At 44.6% G+C, this 25,637-nt stretch overlaps 1 protein-coding gene across 1 annotated transcript in view; it reads right to left on the reverse strand.

Annotated features, from left to right (window-relative positions):
• The window catches only part of kcnq5a (potassium voltage-gated channel, KQT-like subfamily, member 5a), a 385,749-nt gene that overhangs the window by 42,748 nt on the left and 317,364 nt on the right, over positions 1-25,637 (reverse strand). The window contains exons 4-7 of the mRNA XM_072278222.1: positions 20,408-20,583; positions 9,901-10,026; positions 8,425-8,535; positions 2,520-2,615 (exon numbers count right to left, since the gene is read on the reverse strand). Coding sequence (XP_072134323.1) covers positions 2,520-2,615; positions 8,425-8,535; positions 9,901-10,026; positions 20,408-20,583 — 509 coding nt within the window. The remainder of the gene's footprint in view (positions 1-2,519; positions 2,616-8,424; positions 8,536-9,900; positions 10,027-20,407; positions 20,584-25,637) is intronic.

Genomic DNA, 25,637 nt, shown 5'->3' on the forward strand with positions numbered 1-25,637 from the left:
ACCCCTCGCTTTGGCAGAATGAGGAACCCACCTACTTCGAGTAGGCTTTGCTAGTGCCCAAGAAGTCCATGGAAAACTGCCTCGATGGCTATCACCCAGTAGAACTTATCTCCACAGTGATGAAGTGTTTTAGAGTTTGGTGATGAAACACATCAACTCCCGCCTAAGAAGCAACTTTGATCTGCTCTAATTTGCCTATCGGTACAACTGATCAAAAGCAGATACCATCTCATTGGCTTTTCACTCAACCCTGGAACATCTGGACAGCAAAAATGCATACATCAGGATGCTCTTCATTGACTACAGTCCAACATTCAATACCATCACCCCCCCAAAACTAATCAATAAGTTTCAAGACCTTGTCCTCAATACCCCCTTGTGTAACTGGATCTTGGATTTCCTCACTTGCAGACCACTGTCAGCTGGGATTGGCAACAAGATCTCCTCCACAATGTCCATCAGCACAGCTGCACCACAAGGCTGTGTGCTTATCTCCCTGATCTACTCGCTTTACACTGAGGACTGTATGGCCTACAAAAAGTGGTGGATATGGCACGGCCCAGTCCATCACAGGTAAAGCCCTCCCCATCACTAAGCACGTCTACATGAAACGTTGTTGCAGAAAAGCAGTATCTATTATCAGGGATGCCCACCACCTCAGGCATGCTCTCCTTTCGCTGCTGTCATCAGGAAGGTGGTACAGGAGTCTCAAGGTTCACACCACCAGGTTCAGGAACAGTTATAAACCCCTCAACCATCAGGCTGTTGAACCAAAGGGGATAACTTCACTCAATTTCACTTGCCACATCATTGAAATGTTCCAACAACCTATGGACTCACAATCAACGACTCTTCAACTTATGTTCTCAGTATTTATTGCTTATTTATTGTTTAGTTATTTATTACTACTTTTTTTGTGTATTTGTAGCTTGTTGTCTTTTGCACATTGGTTGAGTGCCCAATTAGTGCACATTGGTTGAGTGCCCAATTAGTGCAATCTTTCATTGATTCTATTATGGTTATTATTCTATTTTGGGTTTATTGAGTATGCCCACAAGAAAATGAATCTCAGGTTTGTAAATGAAACATATATGTATTTTGATAATAAATGTACATTTAACTTTTAACATCCTCAGACTATGTTGCTTGTTGATCGTGTGGATAGTCAGAGGCTTTTTCCCAGGGCTGAAATGGTTAGCACGAGAGGGCACAGTTTTAAGGTGCTTGGAAGTAGGTACAGAGGAGATGTTGGTGTAAGTTTTTTACACGGAGAGTGGTGAGTGCATGGAATGGGCTACCGGTGATGGTCATTGAGGCAGATACAATAGGGTCTTTTAAGAGACTCCTGGACAGGTACATGGAGCTCAGAAAAATAGAGGGCTATAGATAACCCTAGTAATTTCTAAGGTAAGGACATGTTTGGCACAGCTTTGTGGGCCGAAGAGCCTGTATTGTGCTGTAGGTTTTCTATGTTTCTATTTCATATTTTACTGTATGTTCAATTCAAAGATAACAAGATTCAAAGTCCATTTATTATCAAAGAATATTTCAATTATACACTTTTTGATTTGTCTGCTTACAGGCAGCCACAAAGCAAGAAACCTGAAGAACTCAATTAAAAATAGACCAAAACTACTGTGCAGAGATAGAGAAAGAGAAAAAAAAAACAATGTTTCAAACAATAGAAGCAAGTGACAGTATTCCAAACCAGATTAAGTCCTTAGATCCGCTCCCCAGATCAGCCGGAGTAGGTCCAAGCCTTGGTCTCAGTGGCTCAGTGGCTGGAGCAGTTACTTCACCACCAAGAGATGAATGGACAGAGTGAGTGAATGCAGCCCGACTGTTGGGCTTTCTAGTCTATCTGCACTGGTGCTTAAATAGTCCAAGCAGCAGGTAGTGCCTCACTCTAGGACCTAGACCCCGCCCAGCCCAAAGCCGTTCTCGATCTCACTGAACCGGCTCGGCGCTTGGAGGAATCCAACCTCTCACCTGGGTTAGGTAGGCTGGCATCGAAACTCTTCTGCATTGACTCCCCTCCAAATCTCTGACGGCGATAAGAACTCTGTCTTCAACGCGTTGCTCCTTGGATTTGCAATGCACTAGCATGGCTCATCCTTCAAATCAGCTTTGCCTCCACATGCTTCTTCCTTGTTTGTGGTGATAGTTTACCACAATTTTCTTTAGAAAAGGTGTTATTAGTAATGCTTTTAGTCGAATTTCTTGCCCTTCCAACTACCAGTAAGCTGTTGCACACCTTTGGTAGCGCCAACTTAAACTGAGGGGAAATCAGTGGGCTGAGCAGCATTTGTGAGGGGGAAGTTTTGATGTACATGTGACAATTAAAGCTAATCTTATCTTCTACCTAAAACGTCGGTACTCCCTTTCCCCCGATAGACTTTGCTCACTGAATTCCGTTAGGAGGTTGTTGCTCTGCAGCCTCTCGTGTCGATATTCTTATTTAATCATTGCCGTGTCCAAACGGACTGACGTTCCCGACACCATTCTCGTTCTGGACCTACCTGAATGAGGCTTGCTGCTGGATGCCTCCTCTTCTCAAAATGTTTCTGCCGATGCTGTTCCTGAACCTTTAAGGCAAACCCTGAGCCGAGGATCCCCTGTGAGAAAGGCCAAGAAAGCAGTCAGTTGTGCTTGCTCTAACTGGTTAGATGCCCACATGCGTGGCTTGGTTCCCAACCAGCTTCCTGCTTCTGCCTTCCCGTTCTAGTCCAGCAACATCTGAACAGCTCCATCATTTTGCTCCATAATCCACATTGTCTGAATGAAACAATGGATTGGAAAAAGCTGCAGAGGGCACTAGCCTCCCCCCCACTGGGGACACCTTCAAAAGGTGATGCCTCAAGAAGGCAGTGTACATCATGAAGTACTCCCACATCTAGGACACGACCCCTCTCATTACTACCATCAGGGAGGAGGTGTGGAAGCCTGAAGACACACAGTCAACAGTTTAGAAACAGCTTCTTTCCCTCCACCATCAGATTTCTGAATGGTCCATCAACACTACCTCACTATTTTGCTTCCTTCTTGCACTGTTTATTTATTTACATATACAGTATATTCTTTTAAACCACACATTGCTCTGCGATGACACCAGTGCCAAGCTGTATTGGCCCTAGTGCCCTTCCCTTGGACAACATCGGTGGCGTGGAGAGGGGAGACTTGCAGTATGGGCAACTGCCGGTCTTCCATACAACCTTGCCCAGGCCTACGCCCTGGAAACCTTCCAAGGTGCAAATCCATGGTCTCACAAGACTAACGGATGCCTATAAATATTCTTTTTATATATTCTTTTAAAGAGGATGCTGAGATTTACCATTATGCTGGATTAGGGAGAATTTCTTATGAGGAAAGGTTAAGCGAGCTAAGGCTTTTCTCTTTAGAGCGAAGGAGGATGAGAGGTGACTTGATAGAAGTGTATAAGTTGACAAGAGGCACAGATAGAGTGGACAGCCAGAAACTTTTTCCCAGGGCGGAGTACAAGGGGGCATAATGTTAAGGTGATTGGAGATAAGTATTGGGGTGGGGGGTGGGAAATGTCAGAAGTAGTTTTTTTCACACAGAATGTGGTGGGTGCATGGAACACCCTGCCATTTTTGATGGAAGAGGCCGATACATTAGGGACTTTTAAAAGTCTCTTAGACAGGCTCATGAAAGAAAGAAAAATAGTGGGTTATGTGGGAGGGAAGGGTTAAGGATCTTAAGAGTAGGTTAAAAGGTTGGCAGGACATTGTGGGGCCATAGGGCCTCTATTCTACCGTTGTGTCCTATGTTCTAAAACACTAATGTACTCAATAGTAGAATTATTGAACAGGAGTGGGGAGTGGGGAGAAGAAAATTAGTTTATTTCAACCTACAGACCATTCCGGCCCACTAAATCGAGCTACCCAGCAACCCACTGATTTAACCCTAGTTTAATCCCAGATCAATTTAGAATGACTAATTAACCTACTAACTCTTTGGACTGTGGGAGGAAACCAGAGCATCTGGAGGAAACCCATGTGCACATGGGAAGATTGTACAAGCTTTCTTACAGAGGAAGCCAGAATTGAACTCTGAACTCTGCCACCCCGAGCTGTAATAGTGTCATGCAACTAAATTAAATTGATTATTTCTATGCAAACAACAGGAATTCTGCAGATGCTGGAAATTCAAGCAACACACATAAAAGTTGCTGGTGAACGCAGCAGGCCAGGCAGCATCTCTAGGAAGAGGTGCAGTCGACGTTTCAGGCCGAGACCCTTCGTCAGGACTAACTGAAGGAAGAGTGAGTAAGGGATTTGAAAGTTGGAGGGGGAGGGGGAGATCCAAAATGATAGGAGAAGACAGGAGGGGGAGGGATGGAGCCAAGAGCTGGACAGGTGATAGGCAAAAGGGATACGAGAGGATCATGGGACAGGAGATTGCCAATAAGGGGGGTGCTGCTGTAGTCTGGCGTACTGACCTCTACCTTGCCGAGGCACAGCGACAACTCGCGGATACCTCCTCTTATTTATCCCTCGATCGTGACCCCACTAAGGAGAACCAGGCCATTGTCTCCCACACCATCACCGACTTTATCCGCTCAGGGGATCTCCCATCCACTGCTACCAACCTTATAGTTCCCACACCTCACACTTCCTGTTTCTACCTCCTACCCAAGATCCACAAACCTGCCTGTCCTGGCTGACCTATTGTCTCAGCTTGCTCCTGCCCCACCGAACTCGTTTCTGCATACCTCGACACGATTTTATCCCCCCTTGTTCAATCTGTTCCTACCTATGTTCGTGACACTTCTCATGCTCTTAAACTTTTCAATGATCTTGAGTTCCCTGGCCCCCACCGCTTTATTTTCACCACGGATGTCCAGTCCCTATATACTTCCATCCCCCATCAGGAAGGTCTCAAAGCTCTACGCTTCTTTTTGGATTCCAGACCTAATCAGTTCCCCTCTACCACCACTCTGCTCCGTCTAGCGGAATTAGTCCTTACTCTTAATAATTTCTCCTTTGGCTCCTCCCAACTAAGGGTGTAGCTATGGGCACCTGTATGCGTCCTGCCTTTTTGTTGGCTTTGTGGAACAATCTATGTTCCGTGCCTATTCTGGTATTTGTCCCCCACTTTTCCTTCGCTACATCGACGACTGCATTGGCGCTGCTTCCTGCACGCATGCAGAACTCGTTGACTTTATTAACTTTGCCTCCAACTTTCACCCTGCCCTCAAGTTTACCTGGTCCATTTCCGACACCTCCCTCCCCTTTCTAGATCTTTCTGTCTCTGTCTCTGGAGACAGCTTATCCACTGATGTCTACTATAAGCCTACTGACTCTCACAGCTATCTGGACTATTCCTCTTCTCACCCTGTCTCTTGCAAAAACGCCATCCCCTTCTCGCAATTCCTCCGTCTCCGCCACATCTGCTCTCAGGATGAGGCTTTTCATTCTAGGACGAGGGAGATGTCTTCCTTTTTTAAAGAAAGGAGCTTCCCTTCCTCCACTATCAACTCTGCTCTTAAAAGCATCTCCCCCATTTCACGTACATCTGCTCTCACTCCATCCTCCCGCCACCCCACTAGGAATAGGGTTCCCCTGGTCCTCACCTACCACCCCACCAGCCTCCGGGTCCAATATATTATTCTCCGTAACTTCCGCCACCTCCAACGGGATCCCACCACTAAGCACATCTTTCCCTCCCCCCACCTCTGCATTCCGCAGGGATCGCTCCCTACGCGACTCCCTTGTCCATTCGTCCCCCCCATCCCTCCCCACTGATCTCCCTCCTGGCACTTATCCGTGTAGGTGGAACAAGTGCTACACATGCCCTTACACTTCCTCCCTTACCACCATTCAGGGCCCCAAACAGTCCTTCCAGGTGAGGCAACACTTCACCTGTGAGTCGGCTGGGGTGATATACTGCGTCCGGTGCTCCTGATGTGGCCTTTTATATATTGGCGAGACCCGATGCAGACTGGGAGACCGCTTTGCTGAACACCTATGCTCTATCCGCCCGAGAAAGCAGGATCTCCCAGTGGCCACACATTTTAATTCCACATCCCATTCCCATTCTGACATGTCTATCCACGGCCTCCTCTACTGTAAAGATGAAGCCACACTCAGGTTGGAGGAACAACACCTTATATTCCGTCTGGGTAGCCTCCAACCTGATGGCATGAACATCGACTTCTCTAACTTCCGCTAATGCCCCACCTCCCCCTCGTACCCCATCTGTTACTTATTTTTATACACACATTCTTTCTCTCACTCTCCTTTTTCTCCCTCTGTCCCTCTGAATATACCCCTTGCCCATCCTCTGGGCCCCCCCCCCCCTTGTCTCTCTTCCCGGACCTTCTGTCCCATGATCCTCTTGTATCCCTTTTGCCTATCACTTGTCCAGCTCTTGGCTCTATCCCTCCCCCTCCTGTCTTCTCCTATCATTTTGGATCTCCCCCTGCCCCTCCAACTTTCAAATCCCTTACTCACTCTTCCTTCAGTTAGTCCTGACAAAGGGTCTCGGCCTGAAACGTCGACTGCACCTCGTCCTAGAGATGCTGCCTGGCCTGCTGTGTTCACCAGCAACTTTTATGTGTGTTGTTTGATTATTTCTATGACAGTTTCTCAAATGTAAAAAGTAGTCAATGACTGAAAGCATTTTCAGGACTTGGCCGGATATAGAGGTTTATAGAACCATACATTTCTTAGCCTAGATGAATCTAGGGGACAGTCAGATTGACTCCCTAAAGCATCTGTTGGGTTGGCTCTCCAAGAAGGGTATGGGGAGGCACAATCGCTTTCCAGTGTCAATGATCACCGGTCGGGACTTGATTTCTGTCGTTGTCTGTAAGGAGTTTGTATGTTCTCCCCATGACTGTGTGGGTTTCCTCCAGGTATTCCGGTTTCCTCTCACATTTCAAAGACGTACAGGTTAAGGTTAGTAAGTTATGGGCTTGCTATTCTGGTGTCAGAAGCATGGCGACATGGTCTCCAGCACATTCCTGGACTGTGTTGCTCGTTGACACAAAAAGACACATTTTACTGTACATTTCGAAGTCATGAGACAAATAAAATTCATTCCTGTTTATCACCTTGGAATAGTCTAGGGTACAAACTCTTCACAGGATAGTTCCTGAGACCATAAGCTATAGAAACTGGTTTAGGCGCATTGTCTTTTCCGCCATTACCTTGTGGGAGTGGGAGGAGAATGGACTTCAGAGGGACAGTAAGTCAAATGGCATAGCAGACTCGATGAGCTAAATGGCACATTCTGCTCCTATGCTTTATGGTTTAAGCTGCTGTGGACGTGGGTGAATCCCACCTTTAAATTCTCTCAACTATCTCATGAGCGTGAAGCTCTGATAAGTGCACAGTAAGGAACCCCTGATTTGACAAGCCTCTCAATCTCACTGGTTCTGTGTTAATGGCAGGAGCCACTCTGACTGCCAGTATTTGTTGAATCGTGTGTGGCTCCCAGCTGAACCGTAAGGAGCCATTTCAATAAGAGTGTTGGTCGGCATGTGTAAAGGTGGGTCCTTTGCCTGGCAAATGGAGCACCGTGTGGATTGAGACTGTACAGGTCCATGTGCCACACTCCACTCCTCGTGGAAACAGCACAGTCCACTTCCACAACACATCCAGTTACATCTACATCTCCCTCACCAGCCCATCACCCCTTTCTGGTGCCCCTCTTCCTTCCCTTTCTGCTATAGGCCAATCTCCTCTCCTAGCAGACTTCTTCTTCAGCCTTTTACCTTTTCCACCTATCACCTTCCAGCTTCTTACTTCATCCCTCCTTCCCACCCACCCACATACCCCCCACCTCATCCCCCTTACATGGTTTCACCTATCACCTATCGGCTTGTACTCCTCCTTCATTTCTTATTTTGGTTTCTGCCCTCTTCCTTTCCAATCTTGATGAAGGATCTCAACCTGAAATGTTGACTGTTCATTTCCCTCCATAGATGCTGCCTGACCTGCTGAATTACTCCAGCATTTTGTGTGTGTTACTTTGGATTTTCAGCGTCTTGTGTTTCTGATAAGCTAGTCCCAATTCCCCCCATATCCCTCTGAATCTCTCTGATCCATGTACCTGCTTGCTGATCATTTTAGTTAACTCTTCATTTACAGCCATCCTGTGCTCGTGACGACTACAGTCTGAGGGGAGCCTCCTCACCATTTAACCCTTTAACTCCTGCCATCATCTGGGAGTCTGTATTACTTATCCCTCCAACCATTATTTCCTCTTTGGAGGACTGGAAAGCAGATGGTTAAATGCTGATTACAGCTGCTCCTGCTCTTAATCTATTGCTCCTCTTGTAGTGTAGATCTCCGGCTCCCGCTGTAATGCAGTCACCTCAGCACCACAGATGGAGTGACCATACTCCAGTTTCATTCTACCTGTCTGCTCACGTTCTCTCCAACCTCGCAGGGTAATTACCGCAGGAAGTGCGAAGAAGGAGATCCCAAGGAGGGCAAATCCAGCCGACAGCAGCCTCCCCAGCCAGGTGGTGGGAGTCTTGTCCCCATAGCCGATGGTTGTCAGTGTGATCTAGGGGTAAAACAAGGATTATGTTTTACAGCCTGTGAATACATGTGGTTCCCACCAAGACCATAAGACCACGTAAGACCAGGGTCCCTTTTCGACCATTGGACTATAAGACATAGGATCAGAATTACGCCATTCAGCCCATCGAGGCTACTCTGCCATTTGATCATGGGAAATTTATTTTCCTCTTAACCTCATTCTCCTGCCAACTCTTTGAAACCTTTGACCACCTTAAGAGTCAGGAACCTATCATCATCTGCTTTAAATATACACAATGACTTTGCCAATTTCTTATTTCTTTACAATGATAGAGTTTATAGGTTTTTAAAAGTTATAGAATCGTTCTCAGGTGTTGATGGGGTTTGACATGGGAGATAGGAGTCAGAGATGGGGATTGGATTAAGAGAGAGTGAGAAGGTGGAAATGATGTGGGAGACAGGGCAAAGGTGCTAATTGGTAGGGGAGATGGAGATCAAGGTGGTGGTCAGGGAGAGGATAGGATTGGGTTAGGAAACAGGAATAAGGTAGGATCAATGTGGGAGACAGGGTGAGGTTGGGGATCAGTCAGGGAGATGGGAAGAGGATGAGGATCAAGGTGGAAGACAGGGAGAGGGAGGGTATTGATGGGAGTGATGGGAAGAAGAAGATGGAGAGGGTCGGGTTTGGGGTTAGGAAGGTGGAGGGTGAGGGTGGAAGAGTGAGGAGGAGAGAGTGAAGGGGAGAGTGAGGAGAGTAAGTGGGAGAGAGTGATGGGGAAGAGTAAGTGGGAGAGGGGGGAGAGAGTGCAGGAGAGAGAATGAGGGGGAGAGAGTGATGGGGAGAGAAGGATGGGGAGAGAGTAAGTGGGAGAGTGAGGAGAATAAGTGGGAGAGAGTGAGGGGGAGAGAGTGAGGGAGAGAGAATGATGGGAAGAGAATGAGGGGAGAGAGTGATGGGGAGAGAGTGATGGGGAAGAGTAAGTGGGAGAGAGTGAGGGGGAGAGAGAGGGAGAGAGTGATGGGGAGAGAGTAAGTGGGAGAGAGAGGGAGACAGTATGACAGGGAAAGCAGGTTAAGAGAGTGAGAGGGAGAAGGACGATGAAGAGATTAAGAGAGAGGGAATAAAGGAAAAGCAGAGGGGAAAGAGAAAAATGAGAGTGAGAAGGTGTCGGAAGAGTGTGGGGGGAGAGCTGGGGCTGTCAGAAGGGACCCTGATTGGAGATTGGGAGGTAAGCATCCAGAGTTTCCCCATGACCTGCTGACATTTGGTGTCCTGGTGATAACCACATGTGGAACGGCAGAGACAGATTGTTTAGCACATTGAGTTCAATGGCTCTGTATTTCCCTTTCTGGTAAGAACCCGTTTCAAAGCCCAGAAGATTGAACTCACTGTGCCCCACCACAGAGCGTCTGCGTATGTGGCGAACTGCACATTGGAATCCTTCTCCACCAGGTAGACAAGGAACGAGGAGAAAATGAGCACCAGGAATCCGATGTACCACGCCGTGATCAGTTCCTGCAGGGAGACAGAACAAGGCATTGGTCAGGCCATACTGAGAACAGTTTGGGGGCCATATCTATTTATCTATTTATTTATTTTGTGACATAGTCTGGGCGGTGCTGTTCCCTTCGAACTGTGCTGCCCAGCAATCCTCAATTTAACCTCAGTTTAGTCATGGGACAATTTACAATAAATAATTAACCTACTAACCTGTATGTCTTTGGACTGTGGGAGGAAACCAGAGCACCGGGAGAAAACCCATGAATTTTATGGGAAGGATGTACAGACTCTTACAGAGGATACTGGGATTGAACTCCAAATTCTGATGCCCCAAGCTGTAAGAGTGTCGCACTAACCTCAACGTGGCTGTGCTGCCCATCTAAGCAATCTAAGAAAGAATGCACTGGTGTTGGGAGAGAGTCCCGAGGAGGGTCACGAGAATGATCCTGGGAATGAAAGGATTAACATATAAGGCCACTGATTGCTCTAGGCCTGTACTCGCTGGAGTTTAGAAGAATGGGGGGGGGGTGGGGGAGCTCATTGAAACCTATCAAATATTGAAAGGCCTAGATAGAGTGGATGTGGAGAGGACGTTTTCAATAGAAGGGGAGTCTAGGACCAGAGGGCAGAGCCTTAGAATAGAAGGACATCCCTTTAGAACAGAATTCCTTTAGGCAGATGGTGGTGAATCTGTGGAATTCATTGCTATGTCATTGGGTATATCTAAAGCAGAGGTTGATAGGATCTTGATTAGTAAGTTTATGGGAAGAGGTTAGGAGAATGAGGTTGAGAGGGATAATAATTCAGCCATGATCAAACAGCGGAGAAGACTTGATGGGCTGAATGGCTTAATTCTGCTGCCTTGTCTTATGGTCTAATAACACGGTGTCAGTGTTTGCTGGGTCTTCTAACAGCACAGGGGTTGAGAGCCAGCATAAAGCAGGTGGAGGATGTGTACTGGAGTAGGTATGGCCTTCGGGGTTAAGGGCCAGTGTTCGAAGATGAGTTAGGCCGGACTGCTTCTTTCCACTGTGTCCATGAGTGAATGGCCTTCTGTGTCAAAAGTGTTCCATAGTTCTGCTTGGCAATGCATTCACTGACATGGGTATGTGTGTGTGTGTGTGTGTGTGTGTGTTAATGAAGGTCTTTCATAATTGATTCCCGGTGCCTAGGATTTGAATCATGCCACTGACAGCCACAGTGAGGAGGGTTTCCTGTTATCCTGTTGCACAAGATATTTTTTCTCTGTCTCCTTCCTCAAGGTCACCAGAGTAGGATACAAAATCTTAGAAGCTTTGTTCCCACCTGTCATGTCATCTCCTGGGCCAGAGCGAACTCCAGACGCCTCTCCAACTACATCATACTGTAACTCTCCTACATATATTTTAAGTAATGAAGGACAGCACCAGGCAGAATACATGCAAACAGTGCAATGAGGCACGATGATCTCCTCTTTGACTCTCAGGGTCTATCTGGGTCTGTGAGTCAGAAAGCAGAGGCATGAAGGGAAACTTGAGGCCTGATGTCTGCAATCCTCTGAGTCTGGGCCAGGGACTGTAGGTTGGCGGACCGGAGGCAACCTGTTCTGTGGTTGGAGGCCTGACTGTGTGAGTTGGCAGGTGGGTGGGAGGGAGGAAAGGGGGTTGTTCCGCTGTCGTTTTGTGTTGCTGTTCTTTTGTTTATGTCGTTCTGCTGAACATTGTGGGCATACTATGTTGGTGCTAGAATGTTGGCTACACTTGCGGGCTGCCCCAGCACATCCTTAGGTTGTGTTGCTCGTTAATGCAAACAATACATTTCACCGTATGTTTCAACATAGATGCGATAAATAAATCTGAATCTGAGTTCGATTCCCTGGTGTGCGAAATCAACCTGGTGATTCATTGGTTAATGAGTAAGTTGGGAAATATTATATTCTGGAAGTGGTCCACAGTACCTCAGGAATTTCCAGATGGAAATGCACACAGTGCAACTGCTTTACTTTGACCATTCTGGGAGCTACTTGATATGTGAATAGTGAATTGTTGACTAATCCCAAGAATCAGTCTCTATCAATGGCAACAGACCCAGACATGAGATGTGGAAAATTCCCTGTGGTGGTTGGACTTTGGAACCAGAGGTACCACACCAGCTGTCCCTCCTGAGGCTTCAATTACATGCTCACACATTGCATCAACTTTCTCATGTGCTCATAAATAAATCTAGAATTAAACGCTAGCATCAACAACAATAACTCTGAAGTAACCGGATAGTTGTAAAAACTTACTAATGCCATTTAGGAGAGGAAATCAACTGTCCTTATGTGCTCTGGTCTATGTGGCTCCAGATCTATCGATGTTGACTTGTAATTGGCTCCTTTGTACAGGGGCTAATAAATGCTGGCCAATTTTCACATGAATAAGGAAAACAATATAGAAGATCACTACATCGTATTGCAGTGGCTGCAAAGGCTGCAGAGGTCTGTAAACTCGGCCAGCTCCATCATGGTCACTAGCCTCCCCAGCACTGAGGACGCATTCAAAAGGCAATGCCTCTAACAGGTGGCATCCATCATTACGGACACCCTCTACCCAAGACATGGTTTCTGCTCATCACTACCATGAGGGTCCTACAGGAACCTAAAGATCTACATTTTAGGAACAGATTCTTCCCCACCGCCATCAGATTTCTGAAAGCAGTTCATGAACTGAGGAGTATATTTTATGTATTGCACAGTACTACTGCTGCAAAACAACAAATTTCACAACATACATCAGTGATAATAAACCTGATTCTGATTCCGATTAACTAGATTTATTCACTAGATACTGTACATTTACATGTATCAGAAACATACTGTTTTGTTTTGGTCAGGGCATGACATGCAATAAGAAAAACAACATTCAACAATTATAAAGAATAAAGACTAATATAAAGTTAGAGGTTAAAGTACAGATATGGAATAAAATATGCATAAATACATAAATACTACCATGTATTTACCGAATAAAGAGCATTATAAAATGTGGTTTAAAGTGTTTACAGTACAGTGACGGGGGTAATAGATAGAGGGGGATGGTGTGGGGCTAAATCGAGTGGTTGATCAGATTAACTGCCTGGGGGAAGAAACTGACTTTATAAAAGGAACTAATTTGTGTTGGTCAATGCTAACTCCAATTTACTTTGTCATCTGCACTAACCCCTTTCTACCATCTCTCTGAAGAGACTTCTCTCTTGACTGACCTCGTGTTTCCTATCCCTAGATGCTGTATACTCGGGTCCTGGTGTTCTGGCCAAGGTGATGCAGTACCTCGCTCCCCTAGAACCTTTAGGATCCCGGTGACGAGTGGCTTTCTGTTTTGAAACCTTCTGTCTATGCATTATTCCAACATGAGGGTAGTCCTGGCCAGTAATGTTCACCACGTAGAGATGGGAACTATGAACTTAAACCTCTCCTCTTGCCTCAGAACAGGAGTGTAAAATGAAGGGGTTAGTTTGGAAACGTGGTCAGGTTATAAGTGAGTAAAATCCCGGTGCAAGATTAAAGCTTAACTTTATATGCCACATATGCAGGAAAAGATACAGTGAAGTGCATTGTCTTGTGACCAACACAATTCAAGGATGTGCTGGGAGCAGCCTGCAAGTGTCGCCACACTTTCGGCACCAACAGAGCACGCTCAAAACTCACTAACCCTAACCTGTACATTTTTGGAATATGGGAGGTAACCAGAGCACCCAGAGGAAACCCACTCATTCATGAGGAGGACATGCAAACTCTTTACATACAGCGGTGGGAATTGAACCACAGTCAGTGATTGATGGCAATGTAAAGTGTTACGCTGTCAGCTGGTGGTGTAGTAGCATCAGCACCGGACTTTGAGGTGAATGGTCCTAGGTTCGAATCTGGCCGGCCCCTTGTACGCTTTCCATCCGTGTTGGGTTGAGCATCGAGCTAGCAACTTGGCTCGTTAATAAAAAACAGACCAACGCTAAGGAGACGGCAAAACTGCCACCCGATGCGCCACAAGGCACAAAACAGAACAACAACAAAGTGAGGTGTTACGCGAACTGCTACAATACTGTGTTGCCCTGAATCAGGATGGGTGCAGGGTCCTGATACAGAGGTTTGATCCGACCCTGTCAAGATGGCAACTGTGTACAATGCTCCTTCAGTTGACATCTTCTGGATAGATCATGAAGCCATATATTTCACTTCTTTTATGTCTTTTACATTTGTTTTTCATCTTGAATGTGATTCTGGAACTGTTGGAGCCTGTGATTTGCTGTTTGGAGACCGTTTGGGTGTTCCAACGCTCTGCAGTCTCCGAGAGGATCCTGGGAGGCAGGGCCGGAGTGAGCGAATCTCATGGCGGGCAGGCTGCAGAATGAAGTGTTGCCGATGTTTGACTCCATTTCGCCGATTAAAGTGGGAGGGAGATTGAAACATCGTGGTGAATGTGGAAGTTTGGAGATCGTTTGGGTGCTTCAGCGCTCTGCAGTCTCTGAGAGGATTCCAGGAGACAGAGGCATCGTGCATGAACCTTGTAGTGGGCAGGCTGAGGGGTGGTGGGCAAGCTGACGTTTGACTTCATTTCACCAGTTAAATCTTCCATTGTGTGCCGAGTAAACTGACGAGGGAGGTTGAAGCATCGAGGTGAGTGCAGAGGGTGAGCGCTGGCTGTCTGTCGTTTGATCGCTCTGTCCTGGAGACGGGAGAACCTGTCACTGTGCTGGAGAGTGTTGCTCAGGTTTTTCTGCATTTTGGATATGGACTTAAACTATAGACTTTTTTTCAGTTTTGTAGTTTTTTTATATTCTGTGTTTTTCACCCTATCTTTCTCATTTTTATTGTGTGGGGAAGGAAGGGGATCTGGGGGATGTGCCTGTTCTGTTTTGTTCATTTTTTTGTGCGGGGAGGTGGGATTTGGGGGTTGATGACCATGTTGCCTTTCTTTTCTTTCTTAGTTTCATGACTACCTGGAGAATTTCAGAGTTGTATTCTTTGATAAACAAACGAACCTTTGACTTTTGACATATTTAAGTTTTTTGATGACATCGCTGTTGTGGGCCAAATCAAAGGTGGTGATAAATCAGCCTACTGGAGGGAGATTGAAAATCTAGCTGAGTGCTGCCACAAAAATGGTCTCTCATTCAATGTCAACAAAACCAAGGAGTTGGTTATTGACTGCAGGAGGATGAAACCAGAGGTCCAAGAGCCAGTCCTCGTCAGGAGATCAGAGCTGGAGAGAGTCAGCAACCTTAAATTCCTCAGTGTTATCATTTCAGAAGATTTGCCTTGGAGACAGCATGTCACTGCCATTACAAAGAAGACATAGCAGCGCCTCTACTTTTTTAGAAGTTTGCAAAGCTTGTCATCTCAAACTTTGAAAAACTTCTATAGATGCGCAGTGGAGAGTATACTGTCTGGGTGCATCACAGCTTGATATGGGAACACCAATCACCTAGAAGGGGAAAACAAAACCCCAACAAAAGTAGTGAATACCACCCCGTACATCACAGGTAGAACTCACCCCACCATTGAGCAAATTTACAAGGCGTGCTAATGCAGGAAAACAGCATCCATCATCAAGGTCCCCCAGCCACTATCCAGGCCATACTGTCTTCTCACTGCTGCAATCAGGAAGGAGGTAAAGGACCCTCAAGTCCCATATCACCAGGCTCAGGAACAGTTATTACCACTCAACTATCAGGCTCTTGAACTAGAGAGGATAACTTTACTCAAATTCACTTACCCCAACACTGAACTGATTCTACAACCGATGGATTCACTTTTCAAAACTTTACTGTTGTGTATTTAATATTTCAGTAGTATTTGAGTAATCTTGTAAAAAGTTGTCGATTAAGCATTGTTTGTTTAGATAATTCATTATGGGTTATATGAAAAAAACGTGAATTGCGTATGTCATGATGCTACCACATGATACTGTACATGTGCACTTCAGTTAAAGTAAGTACAGAATACACGAGTTATCTCCTGGCTCTCTTGCTTTCATTTCAATTAGTTTTTATGTTTTGGAGTTACAAAACATAACAGTAGCGATGAGGTATTTTTAAAACAAACCAGAGACGTCGACCTACCTGTGGAGGTGCAGTTAAAAAAAGTTTTTAAAAGAAGCAGCACAGTATGTGTTCTTCGGTAGGGAAGACGCGATTGAGTTTAAAATCAGGCAGGAAATGGAAGAGTTCACAGGTTCATAGTGAGTACAGGATGATAATAATCAATAAAAAATGAGCAGAACTGGCTGGCTACTTCGGAAAGATTGATGCATTTGTTTACACAATGAGTAACTGGTTCATGTATACTGAGCTACTTGAATAGTATTTTGAAGCAAGTGAAATAGCCAATGAGAAATGAGTACCAATTTTGCTGAGTGCATTGCATTTTAAGGCATACAATTTGCTTCAAAGTTTGACAGCCAGCAGAAATTAACCTTGTTAATATCATGAAAGCAATGCAGGAAAATTTAGAACCAAAACCATTGTTGATTGCAGAATGTTTTAGGTTTCATAAGTGGAATCAAAAGAAAGGGGCGTCCATTTCAGAACATGTGGCTGCATTGAAGAGATTGTCTGAGCATTGCCTGTTCAGTGATGGGCTTAATGATGCACTGAGAGATCATTTAGTCTGTGCAATCTTATAAGAAAGCATTCAAAAATAGCTCCTAATGGAAGCAAGCACAACTTGCATTTAAAAGAGCAGTTGAAATAGCACTGTCAATGGACACAACAAACAGAGACACAATTATGAATGAAAATGAGCGTGAACAAAATTGCAGTGTCCAGATGGAGACCTGCCTGGCCAAACAAATCATGTTATTCTTGTGACCGGGGTTCACATACACCAAACCAATGCCGGTTTAAATGTGAAACTTGCAAAAAATGCAACAAAGTAGGACACATACAAAGAGCATGTTGGGAAGGCAAAAATAGATGGACTGCACAGAGAAGAGAAAAAGATAAAAAATCAGGCTACAGTTTCAAAAAGAGCACTTACCTGCATGTTGTTGATAAAAAATCTGATAATGTTGTGAATGACACATGATTGAGTAGTCTTGAGAATTACAATGTGAAGACTAACAATAGACAAGCAATATGGCTTTCACCCGAAGTGAACGGCAAATTAATTAAAATGGAATTGGAAACTAGCTTTGCTGTCTCAGTTATTCCACAAAATGAATTTGAACAGCATTTCAAAGCTACTGAACTGAAGCCTGCAGATATCCAACCTAGAACTTATACTGGAGAAAAGATAACTCCTGTGGGAATGACATTTGTAACAGTGAAATACAACAACCAACAAGCCATCTTGGGCTTGCATGTGGTAAAACCAAGAGGGCCAGTATTGTGGGATGTGACTGACTGAGGCAGCAACAACTTGATTGGAGATTCATTCACTACTTGTATGCCACAACCCCTGCAATAGAGTCAACTGAAAGTGAATTAAGAAAAGTACTGGATGATGCCACAACAGTCTCCATGTTGTACACCCTGAACTATTGCCCGACAGAGGGTAAACAGGTGTTGGTGCCAACCTCTGTGCCTCTGGATGGAAAGGAAGGAAGGACCATACGGCTCCAAGAGTGATGAAAGCAGTGATCTGACTACAACAGTTTTTGTAGGCCAGGGGTCCCCAACCTTTTTTGCGCTGCGGACCGGTTTAATATTGACAATATTCTTGTGGACCGGCCGACCCGGGGGGGGGGGGGCGGGGGTGGGTAGGGTTGTCAATGGACAAGAGTAGCAGTCAAAAAATACGTTGCGTTTACCCCGAGAAAGACTACAATGACCATGAAGCCTTGTGCGGGCACCAGTGCGCATGCGTGACTTGCGCATGCGTGTACCTGCCAATATTATTCTCTGCAAATCGTTTTTGACGATTCTGTTTGGCGGGTGGGGGGGGGGGGGTGCTCATCACGACCGGAATATTGGTAATAAGGGGCTAATACACTCAATTTCGTTTCTAAAAGGGTTTATCTAACGAATTTAATATTAAACACACAGCGCATATTTTCCTCGCATGAATATAGTGATAAGTCAATTATCAGGGGAGCTTGAAGTAAGTGTTGAAAGAACTTCCAGTAGAAGTGGTAGAGGCAGGTTCGATATTATTTAAAGAAAAATTGGATAGGTATATGGACAGGATAGGAATGGAGGGGTATGGGCTGAGCGCAGGTCGGTGGGACTAGGTGAGAGTAATTTTCGGCACGGACTAGAAGGGCCGAGATTGCCTATTTCTGTGCTGTAATTGTTATATGGTTATATAAGTCACTTATCAGTCAATAGCATCATAACATTTTAAGTAACGTTTGGATATTAAACACACAGCACATATTTTCCCCTATGAACATATAAAATCATTGCAACACACCAGGATCGCTGAATCAGTGAGAGCCCTGGGCTTGTTTCCCTGCAACAAGACGGTCCTATCGAAGGGTGATGGGAGACAGCGATACTCGAAGGGGGTTCCTTATGTCCAGTCTATTTAGTTTCGTTGCATTCATTGCAGAGATATGTTGGAAATGGAGGCAACGTTTTCAGTTCTTTTATGGCTATCTCAGGATATTTAGCCTTGACTTTGATCCAGAATGCCGGCAGAGATGTTATGTCAAACATACTTTTCAGCCCGCCGTCACCCGCAAGCTCAAGGAATTGATCTCCTTCCCGCGCTGACACAGATGACGTGTGGGTAATGAGCTCGCGTGTGTTCAAGCTCAACAGTGGCCGTGACAGGGAATGAGGAAAGGTGCAGCTGACTCATATCGCCAAATCATATCGTTTCCTCGCGGCCTGGTAGCAAATGCTCTGTGGCCCGGTACCGGTCCGCGACCTGGTGGTTAGGGACCACTGTTGTAGGCAACATATCTGAGAAAGCCTCTTATAGGCAGTGTGCAAAATGTGGTTTGGTTTTAAGCTGGAAGAGAGCTCAAGGAGCTTCAGTAAAGTTGCAAGCATTTGGCTTTTGTGAGTATAGAGAACCAAAATTGACTCTGCATGCATTAAGGTTATCTCATGAACTTCAAGTGGGAGACAAAAAGCTGCTTGTAAAAGTAGTTGCAAAGACCAAAGCCCAGCTGGATGAACGGAAGAGCAAAAAGAAAGGACTCAATGGTGATACGAAAACAGAAGGTTTTTCAGATGATGTTGTGGATAAGGAAACGAAGAAGAGAGATCACAATGGAAAGGGAGCAATTGAAGGATTAATAAGAGAATACTCCAGTGTACTAAATGGGCCTTGCAAATATCAAGATGTACAAACTAGAAGAAAAAGGAATGTGAAGAAAGGTATCCTGAGCTATCCGAACCATATCCTGCTGTCTCAAAGTCAACACCTACAACCACCATGGAGGAGGCCCTGAGACCTGAGGATGTTTCACAGCCACAAGTCTCACCTGCCAAGCGGTGATTCCCCTTGTCAGGAAAGACGTTATCCCACAAGAGTAATAAATCCTCCTCAGTGATTAAATCTTTAGGCCTGAATGGCAAAATTTAAAATGTGCTATGCTGTGGATGCCTCTAGTTGTATTCTATAATATATTGTGTGTATAAGTAGAGATGGATCCTCTACTGAGCTGGAGAATGTAGATAAGCAGAGAGGAGTGTTTTATCTTTAATACTTCAGTAATACTTGAGTAATCTTGTAAATATACTGTTGATTAAGCATTCTTTGTTTGTTTAAATAATTCATTATGGGTTATATGTAAAAATAAGTGAATTGCATAAGTCATGGCACTACCACACGATCCGTGCGTGCCTCACTTGAAGTAAAAAAATGAACATATACAAGTTATCTCCCGGTTCTTTTGCTGTTTTCCTTTCAATTAGTTTTGGGGTTACAAGACTTAACATCTACAACTTGTCCTTTTGATATATATTGTTTATTTATCTATTTATTTGTTTATTTATTAATATTATCATTCTTTTCTTTTTGTGCTTGCGTAGGTAATTGTCTTGTGCACACTGGTCATTTTCCCATCTCTGTCACATACAGTTTTTCCTTGATTCTACGGTGCTTCTTTCTATTTACTATGAATGCCTGCAAGAAAATGTATCTCAGGGTTGTACATGGTGACATATATGTAATTTGATAATAAGTTTACTTTGAACTTTGAAACAGATGCTGCTCGACCTGCTGAGTTTTGACAGCAGATTATTTGTTGCTTAAAAAAATGTAGTGTAACCTCTGGCAAAAGGTAACTGATTTTTGCATCGAAGTCTGGTGTCTCTGTGACAGATTTGTTTCACGGAGTAGAAACCTGATTGGTAATCACTGGTACTGTAAAGCAATTGCACTAACCTCTGTGCTGCCGTACAATTAGTGGAATATGATGGGGGGTGGTAAGATGAGATGGGGTGTGGTCGATGACCCCGTTCTGTACCGATGTCCCCGCTCACCCACCTTACTGTGTGCATAGACCACGGAGCCCAGCAGCTTCCAAGTGCCCCCTCGGCGGTCCATGCGCACCATGCGGAGAATCTGCAGGAAGCGAAGACTACGGAGGGCAGATGTGGCGAAAATGTTCTGCTGAGTGCCGGCGGCAATGACTGCGATGGAGGCGATCAGTACGATGATATCTGTAGAGGGCAAGGAGATCGGAGTCAGTTTAAACCAGGGCTTAACGAAGTTCCCTTCTCATGTGAAAGCTGCCCTAACCAGAGGTCTATGAGATAGTCCTTATTAGGGGGTCAAAGGTGAAGAGGGTCAGTAACTTTAAATTCCTTAGTGTTAACATTTCGGAGGACCTGTACTGGGACCAGCTCATAAATGCCATCAGAAAGAAGTCGTGACAGCATCTCTACTTTCTTTGAAGTTTGTGTAGATTCAGCATGTCATCTAAACCTTCGACAAACTTCTATAGATGCACAGTGGCCGGTTGCATCACAGCCTGATATGGATACACCATTGCCCAGGAATGGAAAAGTACAGGAAGTGTTGGATACATCCCAGTCCATCACAGGCAAATCCTTCCCTACCATTGAGAACATCTATAAAAAACGCTGCCACAAGAAAGCAGCATCCATCATCAAGCCCCTCATCATCCAGGCCATCCTTTCTTCTCATTCCCACTATCACCAATTTTGCACAATAAATCCTATTGTATTTCTTTATTTTCCTGTAAATGCTTGCAAGAAAACGAATCTGAAGATAGTACATAGTGAGAGGTATATGGTGGCAGCACGCAAGTGTCATGCCCACAACTTTCTAGCCTTTAGGTCTTTTGGAATGTGGGAGGAAACCAGAGCACCCAGAGGAAAACCATGTAGTCATGGGAAAAATTTACAAACTCTTTACAGGCAGCAATGAAGTTGAATCCTGGTTGTTGGCGCTGTAATAACATTACACTAACTGCTATACTACAGTACCATCCAATACAGTATCCTTGTTGTCTGGAATGCACCAGAAGAGGTGTTGGAAGTGGGTACAGTCACAAAATCTAAGAGACACTTAGATAGAAGTTTCAATACACAGTGTATAGAAGGATGCAGTCTTAATGCAGGCAAATAGGATTAATATAGACAGATGCAATGGTCAGCATGGGCAAGATGGGCTGAGTGGCCTGTTTCTATGCTGTATGAATCAATGCTTTTGCACCCTCACCATTCATGCCATCAGCTGGTATACAACAGCCATAACACGGTCTAATTTTACTCTCATCCCAGGCAATATAATCCTTCCTAACTCTTTGGAGTGTGTTAGAATTTAACAATAGATTTCATCAAGTGACGGTTCTATGTAGCTTTCGTTTTCTACATTTCAAGCCAAAACAAACTCTCACCATTTACAGTTGTGATATGAATTGGATCTAATTAAATCTCTGAGGAGTGTTTAATTTTGAGAAGTGCTTGAAATGATCTTTTAATTTGGCACATGTTGTGATAAGAGTTTATCAGCTTTCCAGTTAGTGAAGGGAAAACAGCTGTTTCATAATTTCAGGCTGAAGATGATTTATTGGTGAGAATGTTCTGGCATGGTATCAGGATGCCAGGAAGAGAAGAGGAGATCTGCTGTGGGCTGTGCTTTCTGATGCTCTCTGTGCATTATGCAGTGATCTCACAAACTGCAGGTGTCATTGCTCCTATCCCATAGGAGAACTCAGCACAATGCTGAACCAGGTAACATGGACATGTTGAACCATAGGACCATCCCTCTCAATCCCAGACTCCAGCCTTCTGCCCATATCCCTTGATGCCCTTACTAATCAAGAACCTATCACCATCCGCTTTAAATACACCCAAATACTTCACCTCCACGGCCGTCTGTGGCAACGAATCCTACAGATTCAGCATCTTCAAACTAAAGAAATTCACTCCCATCTCTGTTCTAAAGGGACAACCTTGTATTCTGAGGCTGTGCCCTCTAGTCCTAGACTTTTCCACTAATGGAAACTTCCTCTCCACCTCCACTCTTATCTCAGCCTTTCAATATTTGGAAGGTTTCAATGAAATTCCCCCTTCATTCTTCTAAATCCCAGCAAGTACAGGGATAGAGCTGTCAAATGCTCTTTGTATATTAACCCTTTCATTCTCACAATCATTTTCATGAGCCTTCTTTGGACCCTCTCCAATACCAGCACATCCCTTCTTAGATAAGGGGCCCAAAGCCGCTCATAACACTGTAAACGCGGTCTGACCAATGTCTTATAAAGCCTCAGCATTACAATCTTGCTTTTATATTCTAGCCTTCTTAAAATGAATGCTAAGTGGTCTGTTTGTAAGGAGTCACTTCTAGGTGGGTTTGCTTCCAAGAGCAGCTTCTCCCTCAGCTGTCGGACAGTGCACATGGACAAAACAAGTGGGGGGAACTTTAGAAAGGGAGGTGAAACTTAAATCGATCCATACACAAAGGCAAGAAATTAAAGTTAGTATGGTTGGTGGGCCAGAAGCCAATGTATGTGAGTGAGTAAGGGGGAATATGGAAAGAATATCTATTAAACTCTGGGCCTCAAATACCATGTGAGTTTGGGGCCTGGAGTTCCAAGTCTTGTGGTTAGCAAGTCTTGGTGTGAATACTGGAGATCAAAGCCCAAATGTTGAATAGCAATGTAGGTGATTCCGAACATTGAGGCCCGATGGTCAAAGCCGCTGGGTCAGTGTGTCTGGAAGTCACAGGCCTGATGATGTTTGTGATTTCAGGGCTATGTAATATAGTCCATACTGGAGATCAAAGCCCGAAGGTTGAATACCAATGTTGACGAGTCCTGAAGTCAAGATCCAATGGTCAATGCCCTGGGTCAGCTGGAGCTCTGATATTTGCCAGTCTGGGACTGTGGAGATACCAGTCTTAGGGTAGGAGACTTCTGTGTGTGTGTTAGTAGGAGGGAGGAAAGGGCTTGTTTTGCTGTTCTGATAAAGGTTATCAGCTTGAAATGTTGACTCTCTAATTCTTTCCACAGATGTTACCTAACCTGCTGAGTTCCTCTAGCCTTTTGTGTGTGTTACTCTAGATTTGCAACAACTGCTTGTATTTTTTTAATTTTGTTTTGCTGTTGCTGTTGTTGTTATTCTGCTGAACACTGTGGGCATGCTATGTTGCCACCAGAACGTGTAGTGACACCTGTGGTCCGTCCGCAGCATACTCTTGAGTTGGTCATTGGCGCAGATGATGCTCTTTGATGCTTGTTTTGATGTACAGGAGATAAATAAATGAATCTGAATCTGAAGCTGAATATCATGATAGAGGCAGCAGAGGCCACATTTGGTGGGTGGCTACCTGGCAACTGACTTCCATCTCACCCAACGTATGGTAAGGCTTGTCTAGAAGGTTAGATCACATGGTTTCCAGTAGGAGTTCCAGCTTGAGGGAATGGGCCAGAGGGTGGGAAGGGAGAGTTGTTTTTCATATTGGAGGCCTGTGACCAGTGGTGTGCCATAGGGATTGGTGCCCCTGTTGTTTGTCATCTATATTAAGGATCTGGATGAGGACGTAGGTGGCAATAACTAGTAGGTTTGCAGATGGCACCAAAATTAATAGAGTGGACAGTGAAGAAGGTTGCAGCGATGATCTCAGGTACCTGCATTGGCTTCTGTCTCCTTCCTTTTCAGTCATAACGAAGAGTCTTGGCCTGAAACATCAACTGTTCATTCCCCTCCATAGATGCTGACTGACCTGCTGAGTTCCTCCAGCATTTTGTGTGTGTTACTCAAGATTTCCAGCATCTGCAGAATCTCATGTGTTTAACATTTGAAATCTCTTACCATAGATCTTTAATTTGATTTTGAATCTGGCTACTGTAGTCCCATAAACTTAACTGGGCCTAGATACTACTTGAAAGTTATACGTTAAAACAAGTAAGTCATTGACCAAAGTTTAGCCACTTGGATTAAAAAAGCTTACAATTTTGCAAGAAAACAATTTGCAAATGAATTAATAAAACTGCACCAGGTTATTACACTGATATATTCAAAAATATTGCTTTCAGCAGTATGCAAATAAGCTGTCAAGCAAACTTAAGAGAGAAAAAAATTAACTTCAGAAAGCAAGTTTGTTTTGTGCCGGGTTGATCGTGGACCCAGAGTAGAAACTCGAGGCTGGGACACATTTTCCGATTCAGAACAGAAGATTCAAGATTCAAGATTATTTATCAAGTGTACTTTGTAAAATACAGTCAAATGTGTTGTTTGCATTGCCAACCAACAAACCTGAGGGTGTATTGGTGGCAGCCTGCAAGAGTCACCACAGATTCCGGCGCCAAAATAGCATGCCCATGACGTTTGGCAGAACAATAGGAACACAGCAAAACAGAACACAACAAGCAACAAAACAACAAAAAAAAAATCCTCCCTCTCATCCATGCACAAACAGTCCTCTATTCCCAAAACAGACCATCTTCTCCGGCCTCCAGCCTCCAGTGATCTTGGTTTCCAATCAGACAAGAGTGTTCACAGAGATTTACAGACACAGGGCTCCATCCAATAGACCTCAACTTCCGTACTTGCAATTTGACCCTCTGGTGTTGATCACTGAACACTAGGCCTTGAACTCTGGACCTGCTGATGATGGGACTCCCACACTAGGCCTTATTGATTGATGTATCCCCAACACCCCTCTGTCCACAAAACTATCTTCTCAAACCCAAAAAAAACCAGGAAAAAACAATTAAAACTGAGCTGCGACCTCAACGGTGGTCACAGCTTGGTGCCATCTTGAGTATCTACATCCTTCATATCTATATCACTTCAGGGTTATAAACTTGCTTCAGGGCAAGAGTTTTCAGGATGTCAGGATTGGAGGAGGTGCATTGTGGGGAATGAGCCCAGTTATATCGCAAAGCAGCCTGTCAATTAAAAAGTGCTTAGTCAAATTTTATTGCAAAGTATGTGGCACCTGGCTCCACCCTACCAAGAGCACTTGGGATAGAGAGATTGCAGCATGTTTTAAATCACTGTCAGATTGGAACGGATGCATCTGTACTTTGAGAGAGATGCATCAGAGGCTGCCAACACACTTTGTGTCTTTTTTTACTACAAAAAGTTACCATTCTCTTCCTTCACCCTGGATACACGCCAGCTATCCCACTGTGTGTTTTACTATTTATTCTTGGGTTGTGGGTTGATTGCCCATTGCTTTGCTGAAGTAAGTACACATTTCAAAAGTGCTGCCTGTGTGATTTTGGAAATGATTCTCCTTG

The sequence above is a fragment of the Mobula birostris genome, chromosome 2, assembly GCF_030028105.1.
Source record: "Mobula birostris isolate sMobBir1 chromosome 2, sMobBir1.hap1, whole genome shotgun sequence".
NCBI classification, from domain to species: Eukaryota; Metazoa; Chordata; class Chondrichthyes; order Myliobatiformes; family Myliobatidae; genus Mobula; species Mobula birostris.